The sequence below is a fragment of the Sylvia atricapilla genome, chromosome 2, assembly GCF_009819655.1.
Source record: "Sylvia atricapilla isolate bSylAtr1 chromosome 2, bSylAtr1.pri, whole genome shotgun sequence".
Taxonomy (NCBI): domain Eukaryota; kingdom Metazoa; phylum Chordata; class Aves; order Passeriformes; family Sylviidae; genus Sylvia; species Sylvia atricapilla.
Window position 1 is genome coordinate 49,105,919 of NC_089141.1, and position 12,044 is coordinate 49,117,962.

The window sequence follows — 12,044 nt, forward strand, 5'->3', positions numbered from 1 at the left end:
GTACACTGGTGCTAAACTGATTAATCAAAAACAAATATTATAACTCAAAACCATTTCTAATCATGAGACTTTAAAAGAAAAAAAAAAGGCTTTTTTTAAAATAAGAAATGTGTGCTTACCAGCATTTGAGATTTTAAACTAATATTTTCCAGAAACACTAGGGATAAATACTTAAAATGCCTTAGTTACCTCAAAATCATGACTCATCTGAAATTAGTGGAATTACATGAGTAACCATGTAAAAGAAGCATATTCTCAAGTGCCGAGTTACGATATCAAATTTCCCAGTCCATCAATTAAAACCACTTACACACTACAATCAGTATATCTGGAATCCCAAGTACATTCTGAACACTGTAGACTGAAGGAAGAAATTTGGCCAGACTCAGACCTTCACCTCTGATCCTGTCTTCCTCTGATGTTTAGCTCCATTCATTAACTGACTACAACTGTCAGCAATTCAGTTTCCCTTTTTTGGTTTCAGATTCCTTCAGTGTCATGTATGATGCACAGAGACTTAAGAGGAGGCAGACTTTATCTTGATATGGTTGGCAGCATTACAAAAGATCACCCAGTTGTGAAATCAGGGGAAAACCATACCTCACTATACTCCCATATCTACTTTAAATAAACCTAGCTCTTGATTCTCTCTTCTAGGCCTAAAATAATACTGTATACTATGCTTTGAAGAATTAATTAGTCCTAAATGCACTGAAATATTCATATAGAAGATATTATGTAAAGCCATCTAACTGTTCATTGCTGCAGATGTTGACAAACCGCATTTCACAGGAGAATAAAACAGTAAGAAAAGTCCACACAAGATAAATCCAGGAATTTCAAAACATTCATTCACCCAAACCCACCAAAGCAAACAAAATTCCTACAGGTTTTGGGAAAGCTAGAATTGTAAAAAATTTATTTAGATCTAAAGAGACACTACACTTTTGAAACCAAAACCTCTCTTTTTGCTGTTGCAAAGAAATTAAAGTCATCAAATTTATTTATCAGGTCTTCCTTATTTTCAGAAGACCAGGAAGAAAATTAAATGCTAAGTAATTCAAAGAGTATGAGTACAGAACTATAACCATTTTGCACAACAAAGATTACAGCTGGACATACAATTAGAATGGTCAAACACCACATGTTTTAGCAATATACTACTGCATTTCTAATCCCAAATCAAATCAAACCAAATCAAATCGTTCCTGGCAAGGTGAAACAGGGACTAAATAGGACATATCCTGCTCTTCTCCCAGGTCACTCCTGTACCAATAAATGTCTTTTAAGGATTGAAAAAAAGTCTTTTTATAGTCCTCAGTGAGGACTATCCTTGAGGGAAGCATCCAAGTCTCCCATTGTAAAAAAACGTTCTGTCATATTAGTGCAGTGTTCCCAGTTATTCTGAGGTGCTACACAGACCAGACTTGAGTGCACTAACATTTGATTAAGAGACAGCAGCAGGAAATGTTTGCTGCATGAATCCAAGAACTGGATCTTCTTTGCTACTGCAGATGTCCCTTGTCTTTTATGCCAATAGAATCATTATGGTGATTTCTTTTCCCCCTTCTCCTTCAGCACAATGACAAATGCCAGCAAAAAGAACATTTGGAAATTTTTCATGTGAAAAACACAAACAGAAGAGTGCTAATCTAACCAGCTATGCTATGCTGTGAGGAAAAAAAACGGCCAGGCAGACCACCCTGCATGTTACTGTGCATCATGGTAACATGACAAATATCTGTAATGAATTTCATACTGTGCAAGAGAAAAAAATGGGATTTCCATACTGAAAATGCTGTACCATGCTGCAGGTCTTTGCTTTCAGCATTTTAGAATGACACCATTGGTTTGTCTTTTACTGTGACTTTAATTACAGTGTAACTTTATTGCTGCCAGTAATAAGGAACTATTAGTACTGCTCTTAAAGAGGCAAAACACTTTATTGCAAAGAGTTAATAATGCTCTTAAAATAATAAAAGGCAGTCAAGCAACCACATTTGCTTTGCCAACAGCTTTTAAGATGTAACCCAGAGGACTCAAACTTCATTACCAAAACATTTCTCCCATTGCCACTTGAAAAAATTTTGCCCAATTTAACGACTAAAATGTAGACACTAAAACTGCAACAGTAATTGCATGCTTAAGAATGAAAAGACAAAGCAGTTCTACTTTCACTGAAGAGACGAATTTTAAGACTTGAACTATTTTGGACCCTAAAAGTAGAAGGATCAATGCCATTGAAGAAGACAGAGATTTTTATGACCCTGAGACTGTGGATACAAAGGTTCATCTGAGAGTTCAAATTTCAAAGAGCAACATACCAATATCAGGATATGTGTTTTTTTATAGCACATATATAGTGTTTAAAAGAAACAACTATTCCTCAAGATAGGCTCTGAAGATTCCTTAATATAAAGTGCTCATTTTTTCTGTCATTTCTATCCATTACTAGTGCCTAAAGCAACTTGAAATGGTGCTGTGCTTCTAAACCATGCAGACAAAAAGTGGTAGCCAACACAGCATCTGTGGCAAGCCAGCTTTATAAAAAAGTTATATTTAGACAATACTTCAGGTTACATCGGTCACATCAGCCTTCTTCTTCTTGACTGAGAGATCAAAAATGCTAGAGGCTTGTTTGTTTTCTGTGGCTGCATAGTTCAAGGATCTACACAATGTATAAAGACATTAAATACTCTCCAAGTCTTCCAACACCCTCACACTCAGAATCACTGATGAGAAGCAGAATGGAAAGCTTCAGAGATCGCCAGTACAAAGATGGCAACCAGAAGAGTAATTCCATCAGGCAGAGGAACACTTACACTAAGGCAGCCAAGAAGGCGCTCCAATCTGGGTCTGGCATTGCAGTAAGACACAAATACTTTCGTTTTCAATTTAGAAACTTTCAGTCAAATTACATTTTTAAAAAAGTGACTGGAAGTTCTTGGCATTAACATTAAATCAGTGCTTTAGCTCTGGAAGCTGGTTCACTCCTACAGTCTTTTTAATTGATAGTTTTTGAGGATTAACCATCTTCAGGTTTCCTGGAACACTGTGTATTCCTCTGGAAAAAAAAAAAAAAGGTGAAATTAGTCAGCAAATGTCACATTGCTTGTAAGTTTTAACTGCTAAAAATGTGCATGCTTTCTATATTTGCATATCTGATTACTACTGTGAATTAATAAACCTGAGAAAGGAAAAAAACAAGTATATTTCTAGGTTCGCAGGTTAGCAGAGCGTCTAATTATTCTTCAAACTCAATCTTCATTTCATGATCCCTTTACATAAGTGATGTCATCTGAAGAACATGAACAGAATACTAAATATTGGCACTAGGAGAGTGATAACTGGCTATAGAGACATTTTCATCAGTTAAAGAATTCCCACCAGAAAAGGGGAAAACACTTCATGTAGATGTAGTTACAGCTCTCTGTCGATATTCCACTCTGGAGAGCCAGGCTCTTGAGCCCATGATGACCAAAAATGCCTGCAGGAGCTGCTACCAGCAGACTTTTGAAGTGGTACTCATTATGGATACATACAGCATCTACATGAAAGCAGCTAGAGCTTCATCTTGATCTCCTGAGAAATCAGTGGGAATGAAAAAAATCTCCAGGGAAAGAATGGTGCTTCCCCAAGCTGGAAGGGTCATTCTCCTGACCAAGAAACCTGCCTCTCTGCTCCTATGCAATGTCCCTTTGTTTCTCTTCCTGTTCATTACTGCAAAGGAAAGCCAGCAATATACAGAGCATCTGTGTCTTTCTCAAGCAAAGACATTTTGAAGGAAAATATATTACATCACATCACTATGTTTGTCATAATACCCAGGTATGTGATAGAAGCTATAATGATGGTATCTGTGCAAGTTTCAAATTTGTGGGGAAAGAGCCAATGAAGTCAAACCTTGGGCTCACTGGTGTTCTTGGGATTGACACATCCTTTGTTCTAGCTCTTACAAGCAGTCTTGGTCTTGAAGAGAGAAGTGTCCATACAGATATGGAGCTACTTCTACTCAGAGTTGGAAGATCCCAATCTAAGGCCCCAGTGTGCTTGATAATCAATTATTCAAATTCAAATCAGTTGATTACTCAAAATCAACTGATTAAATTGTAGATCACTGTCAGCTGGACAAAGTAGACAGAAAATACCTGTGTGGAATTCTACAGGCAGCAAAACCTCTTCTACTCAAAACTAGCTGGACTTAAAGACTTAGAAGCCAAGTAACTGCAGTGCTGCTGTGTTGAAACTGAGCTAATAAGCCCCACCATAAGTCTCAGTGTAAAAGCAAGGGTCAGAATGACAATAAATTGGCTGCCCAAATTGCAACAGAGATATGAGTCATCAAGGCATCCATGTTCTTCCCAACTGTCAGCTAGCCTATCTTCTTGTCCTGTAATTGCCACAAAAAAGACCTCTGCTGAACTTGCTTCTGTTTTGGACAGCCAGGAAACTGAAAGCATTAACAATTAGTGTTCACAACTGCAACCCAAAAATGTTTCCAGTGTTGGTTTAATACACAGGTTGGGCTTTCTGTACCTGTTACTATAGCTAAAATAAGCATTAAGCAATTTCTTAGTATGGTTTGAATTCCAAGGCAGGTATTTTCTAAAAGGGCAACAGAGGTGAGATAAGAACTCTAGACAGAAAATTTTCACATTATTCTCAAGAACATGCACATCTTCTCTTATTTTAATGAAATTATTTCTCATTACTGTCAACTTGAACAAACAACCCCCAGGCTATAAATCAAACCATTATTAAAAAAGAATAATATAACAATAGCTGCAGTTACCTTGTGATATTCATAGTGTTCATACTTATATTCTAGTATTTTCCTAAAATACAAACTATGCAAAATCCCTATTTGTACATTCATGTTGCCAGCAAAGATAAAAGTTTACCCTGAAAGTTCTAAGTCACTGGTTATAAGAGTCAATCATTTGAAAACTAGGTCCTTTTATACTAAGGACAATTTAAAGGATGAAAAATTATCTTCATGTGTTTAAAGAATATTGAAAAGTAAAAAAATCCTCTTAGGGAAAATGGATTGAAAGGGGATATAATGTTATATCACACATCTTCTGAGACCAGCAGTTACAGGACCCAATTTTCTTTTACACTATATTTTCTTTTATTTGATACAAAGAAAATTACTGAAACACACTGTCATAGAATTTCAGGGTAAGTAATGGTCTATTAAGATAGATTGTAAAAAAATCCTTACCATATTCACAGATCTGTGCTAACCCTCAGCAAACCTCCATATCTGCCTGATGATATTGAATCTCACTGCAGAGGCAGTGAATGCTCCTGGTTCTACCTTTCTGACCTTCTCCATATGAACCATGTTAAATATCACTTGGGCCAGAAGTGATACAGTGCCATATGGGGCACTTCAAACCCACACAATGCTTTTTATGTATTGAGAAACTTCTTATAGAACTGTATTCATATTGTACCGCATTATTTCATATTCTACTAATATCCTCTCCTGGAACATGAAGATTCACTGTTCCAAGCTATGAAATCCTTTGGTTCTGCACTTACACTGAATGAAAGGAAAAGGCTGGTAAGCAAATGTGCCTACACAATATCATGTTTAACATTCACTTATTACATTTTAGATGATCCCAATATATATTGTATATGCTCATTTTAATAATATAGGTAAGTGCATTTGTGGAAGGGTATTTACTGTGAGACACTAAATAGGTAGAAACCATACTAGCTTAGGAAGTCCCCAGATATAGAGTATTTGGGAGAGTTTCAAAATTAAGTATTATATCTGCTTGCTTCCACACTTTTGTAGGCATTTATTTATTGCCACTGGAGGCAGGTGACTGGGTCCAACAAACTTTTGATAAATACTCCCTATATTCTTCACACTTCATATCCTTAACATATTCAGTTCAGTTAAAAAATAAATCTCCTCCAATTTCAAGCTTTTCCACAAGTATTATAATCAGAAATTAATTTTATTTCTATATATCTCAGAGGAGGTGGACTGTTTTCAAATTTATATTTCTAACCCATAAAACTAAACAGAAGTCTATTAAACAATGATTTAAACATATGTACTTTCAATATTTGCATTAAATAAAATTCATTGAAAAGCATTATCAAAAATTATGTTGAGTAATACTTGATCAGTAGGATTTTGCTGTGATATTTATCATGAACAGAAAGCTGCAATGTTCTAAACATAGTACTTAGCAGAAAATAATACATCAGAAAACAAGGAATATAAAGGAAATTCACCTCAGTATCTGTTTTTCTCCCTTGTCAGTTGGAGCATCAGTTTTTTGCTTTTCAACAATTTTAAGTTTAGCTGAGGTCTGCAATAGACAATTTTTTTACAAAACAAGTTAAATCCTAACCACAATCACAGTTACAGAAGTAAAAAGGATTTGCACAGATGAAGGCAAGAAATTTTTGTACTTGAGGAACTCCAGTATAAAAGATGATGGCTAGTTCAACTTACTATCTTACCATAGGTGAGGAGAAGTGATTCTGTGACATATGAGGCAAGAGCAATGCGAAGGTTGCAGTCACTGGTTTTGTAATTTATATGGAGTGCTAGTATAAATGACTATTACCCATAGCACTGTTTTTGATGGTACAGTTTACTCCAGGCCTATCCCAACTAAAATTAGCCATTGTTGTACAAGCAGCTTTCCAGCTGTAGCAATCTATAACCCTGGGCCTTTCCTGCAAGAAATCCCAGTCACAAGTCAGATTCCACTATGCTAGCAACAGTTTGTAGAAAAATCTGGCCTGAAAGAATGGCCTTTTTAAAGAACCACGATAGTTCTTCTTTGCTTGGCTCTCAAACTGATTTTTAAACACCACCGGAGAGTGCCTTTAAGATCTGTGGACTCCAAATTCCAAAGCAATGCTTTGCCAGATTGAAAACAAACCAAAAAAAAGCAAACAAGAATACACCAGAAACCAGTGCTGCCTCTAGCATGAGTTCTAAAGATTGTGAAATTTTAAATTTATTTAAAAACTATCATTTAAAACTGACTACATCCTTATGGATCAGACAAGACAAACATCAAAGGCTCCCAGAAGATAAATATATTTTTAAATTAAAAAAAAAAAAAGGCAGAAAAGGACTCAGTAATAAAAGAATAAATAAAATAAATGGCTGCTCAGAAGCATCTTTGTCTTCTGCTTCTGCTGGAGGCTTCAGGAGGGATCCAAACCAAAGCAGATAAAACCTAAAACACCTTGTATTTTTTCATACCTACCAGTAAAAAAACTTCCATTTATGATTTTCTATTTTTTTTTCTTACTGTTAGCCATAAAAAAATTACAAACATAATGAGAGAAAAGAAAGGCTTAAAAGAACATTATATCCATTCTCTGCAAATAAGAGAGTGCCACTAGGATACACTGTTGTTACAGGATAGCAATACCCTGTGGTACACTTACTGTGCAAGGTAGGGAAATTGTCAGCCTAAGGGTAAATCCTTCTAACTCAACAACAGCCAATATTAGTATGTAGACTCTAGAACATAGATATTTAATACAGTTGAAAGACTCTGTACTGAATGTACATCTACTTCTGCCTCTATTGTTAAAGTGAATTGTTAAAAGAGAAGGCATACATATGAGGATTTTAAAATAATATAAAAGTCAAATCAAAGTCATGGCAGAAGACCTGAAGGGAACAGATAAAGCACTGATCCTTTTGAAATCAATAGTAAACCACAGAATCACAGAATATCCCAAGTTGGAAGGGACACATAAGGTTCATAAATTCCAACTTCCTGCTCCTTGCAGGACTACCTAAAATTAAAGTGTCATCTCATTGCTCCTTGAAGTCTGACAGGTTTGTTGCTATGACCAATTCCCAGTGACTGACCATCCTTTCAATGAAGACCCTTTTCCTAATGTTCAATATGCACTCCCCCTGATGCAGCTTGATTCCTTTTCTTCACATCCTATCACCAGTCACCATGAAGAGGAGATCAGCATCTTCCTCTCTGGCTCCCTGAAAGAAGGTGTGGTATGGGGTGAGGTCACTGTTCAGCATTGTGATCACCCCTCAGCCTTCTCTCATCCCAGCTGAACCAATCAAGTGACCTCAGCTGCTCCTCAGAAATCTTGCCCTTGAGGCCAGACCATACCGCTCACCCTCTCCAGGACATACTTGAGTACTCTGATGTCCTTAGACTGAGGTGCTCAAAATTGCACAATAGCTGAGATGTGGGGCTGACTGCCCTGCTCAGATCAGCAGTGTACAAGTGTATTTAAGCTAGACTACTCACTTAGGCTCTGCTTAGAGCTCAGGAGAAGCAACAGAAAAGTCCCCAGAGAAATTAACTTCATCTTGACTTAACCAGATGTGATACTTTGCACCTTAGACATGATTTTTTTCTTCACAGATTACAGAGGATCCCTCTACAGTTACTTTTGAATGGCTATTTGATGTATGGAGAACTAAAGATAGGAATATTAATCTGAAGATGACTATTTTGCTCTCATAGGATACTGAAATCATGAAAGTAAATAATTAATTGCTGAAAATATAATGCACTAAATACCTCGAGTGTTGATGGCAAAATCCCAGACCCCAGTGCCTCATTATGAAATAAGCCAGTGCATATACCTCACTTCAAATGTGTTTTACACATATTTGAGTGTTTTTATAGGGAGCTGAACATAGGCACTCCTCTTGCTAGCATGTTCAGTAATAAAATCTGCTTTTATTTCTTTTCTTCCTCCAGAAGTTCTCAGTTTCACTGCTAATGTAAAGATATTAACAGTTATCATGAGCATTTCCCAGTTTTTTTCTTGGTTCCATGCTGGAAAGTTCATTTAAGCAATTCTTTTAGATTTCCCAAAGTAGCAATGAACCATGTGAGGGAATCAGTTGCCCACTGCACAAACCCATGGAAACACTGCTAATTACAGGCTTTTACCCCAGTTAGCTATGAAAGGGACTCAGTGGCAGCAACTCATGAATATCACACTAAGGTATTCCTTTTACATTATTTAGGAATTTAGAGCTTTTCCAGAATAAGAAGTATTATAATTCTTTATAGATTCCTTTATAGGTTGTTTCAGTTTGTAGCATAAAATTTCATGTATTATATAGTTTTCAGCAATAATATTTAACCTGTGATTTCACCGAAATAAGGTGTCTTATCCCTGTTATAAAGGGATAATGGCAATATGTGTTGTTTTTCATTCTGAACTGGTCAGATAGTTTGTCTTGAAAAGAAAAAAGGAGAAATATAAAAAGGAGGAATAACTACTTAAGGTGGGTGTCACTACTGTTGATAGTCCGCTCCTGTTCTGTTCAACTGCATAGTAGTCTTGTGACTAATGGATGGCCAAGCATCAGAAATTGCTTCAGTTTTATCAGTTATGGGCACTTTACTATGCCAGGGAACGCTGAAACACCAATTGACACAAAAGCACAAAAGTATTTAAAAGAAATAAACTTGCAATTTTGCAAGTACTTGATCTTAAAATTTTTACAAAGCAGCTTTTTTAAGATGTTTGGTACACAAGTGAAGTGATAAAACAGCCTGATCTAATGGCATTAACAGAATCTGTTGTTATATTAAAGCATTAAAAGTTACTGAGTCATATGTTCCTTACCTGTAAGATCTCTGAGAGGTACATGTGCCGCTCGTCATTAACTTTGTGGTAAGCCTACAGTTAAAACAAGATGTAGGCTATCATTAAGCACAAACTTTAATAGCTGAATAATACAGAAGATTCAGATATACAGCAGAACCTTTCTCCAGTGACACATTTTGTGTAACTATTCTATTGTGTGTTCCACACACAGTGTCTGTCACACAACATAACCACTTTTACAGTCTAAAGGGATAGAGTGATTACAAACCTTTGCTTCTTGTTCCAGTCTAAGTTCATAGTCCTTTAGCTGATTCTGGAGACTTTTCTTCTCTTCTTCTAGCTGTTTAAGAACCCTCTTTAAGGAACCCTGTGATTATGGTAAATAAAATAGTGTTTTACAACTACTTCTGTTCTCTATAAAGACACCACCATAGTAGTCCTTATTCTTCAAGCATTATGATGTTTGTCATCCTCTTTGGTTCCAGTGCATTTTTTGTTTTCATGGTTCTGGCTGGCACAGTGCAGAGACAAAGGCAATTAAACATACGCTACAATTATCAGCTATGCATTACACATTTCCACTGTGTTAAAATGATGCAGGTAGTTTTCCACACTGCTGCTCCTTGGCATCTTAGCAAAATCACTTTGGGATGGCTAGTCAGAATTGCTCCTTTGTTCTAACCAAAAATCCCCTTGATAGCTCTTTTTTAGTAGAAAGAAGATTTCACATTTTACCAGCACATCCATTTTCAAACCACATGGCTGAGAGAGCTGCTGGGCTGGTTGAAGAGGTAACTCATACCAATTTGTCTACAAAGCAGTACATTGTGGAGAGACTGTCTCAGGTGTGCAGCCATCTACCTTGTCTACAATGGAATGAGTAACAGCACTAGAGTCCATTTTTGGTTACTGGCACTGGCCAAAACTTTGTGTGCTGTGTAATGGAATTAAAACACACACCAAAGCAGGTGCTCCTCTATTTCTAACACAGGAAATTGCTTTTCATAATCCCATTCATAATTCGATCAATTCTATCCAGTAGAGACATAATTATAGAAGTCTCTAACATAGAGTTTCACCCTCCAGGTTCAGGAAGACTGCATTACAACAAAAAGGAATTTGAGCAAACATGCCAGGAGGCCTATGTAGATGAACAAGCAGCTCCTGAACAAATTCTTGAAAATCTTGACGTGATCTGGCAATGTGGCTTGCAGTCCAGAAAGCCAAGCGTGTCCTCGGCTGCATCAGAAGTGTGGCCAACAGGCTGAGGGAAGTCATTTCCCAGCTCTGCTCTGCTCTCTTGAGACCCCACCTGGAGCATCCAGCTCTGGGGCTCCCAAGACAAGGATCAGGACCTGCTGCAGCAGAGAAGGACCAGACAAGGACCACAAAAATCACAGGGCTGGAGCACCTCTCCTCTGAAGACAGGCTGAGACAGTTGGGGTTGTTCAGCCTGGACAAGAGAAGGCTCTGGGGAGACCTTATAGCACCTTCCAGTACTTGAAGAGGGCCTACAGGAGAACTGGAGAGGAACTTTTTACAGAGGTACGTATTGACAGGAGAAGGGGTAATGGCTTTAAACTGAAAGCAAACAGGTTAGACAATATATAGGAAGAAATTTTTTTACTGTCAGGGTGGTGAGGCATAGGTACAGGTTGCCCAGAGAAGTTGTGTATACCCCATCCCCAGAGATCTACAGGGTTGGATGGGACACTCAATAAGACAATCTAGTATAAGGTGTCCCTGCCCATGGCAGGGGGGCTGGAACTAAATAGTCTTTACGGTCTCTTCCAACCCAAACCAAATAGAATTCTATGATTCTATTATTATTCAAGGTCAGTTTGCACCTGTTTGTTCTTATGTTTAAATGTGTTTTAAATAACTGTTCTCCTCCCTTATGTTTGTATATAGCATGTACAGACTGAAGACATGAGTATCTTTTTTCCACATTCATTCTGCTAGGTTGATTAAGCTGAACTTGGAAAAATTATCTTTCACACAGCAGGCTGTCCTTTCATCTTATCATCCTAGTAATCCCTTTGTGCACCAGGCTGGAGCTCAGCCTTCTTATAGCTGGAGAACAGAACTGTCCTACAGTATGCAGTACTACAAAAGTCATCTCACTGCCTTGAACAATGTCAGTGATACTTCTTTACATTTATAAATTTTAGGATTGCATTTTCCTTTTGCACAACTGCACAACAATGGCTCACAGTCAACAAGGCATCATCTAGAATACCCAGATGCTCCTCTGCAGTTGTATTGGTTCTCAATTCATAACATAATTTCTTTACTATTTTCTAAATCCTTTGGCATAAACTATTAAATTTTACTCACATTTTTAATAATCTAGTCTTCACTGTCTTTCTTTTTCTAAATCATATCCAGATCCCAATTATATTATATAATTGGTTTCAGGAGAGAGATACCACAATCTAATTCTACTTTGT

General features: G+C 37.1%; 1 protein-coding gene across 1 annotated transcript in view; it reads right to left on the reverse strand.

Annotated features, from left to right (window-relative positions):
• Positions 1 to 1,329: 1,329 nt before the first annotated feature.
• CCDC169 (coiled-coil domain containing 169) overlaps positions 1,330 to 12,044 on the reverse strand; it is a 28,921-nt gene continuing 18,206 nt past the window's right edge. The window contains exons 5-8 of the mRNA XM_066339498.1: positions 9,863 to 9,961; positions 9,613 to 9,666; positions 6,259 to 6,335; positions 1,330 to 3,064 (exon numbers count right to left, since the gene is read on the reverse strand). Of these exons, the coding sequence (XP_066195595.1) occupies positions 2,962 to 3,064; positions 6,259 to 6,335; positions 9,613 to 9,666; positions 9,863 to 9,961 (333 nt within the window). The 3' untranslated portion in view covers positions 1,330 to 2,961. The remainder of the gene's footprint in view (positions 3,065 to 6,258; positions 6,336 to 9,612; positions 9,667 to 9,862; positions 9,962 to 12,044) is intronic.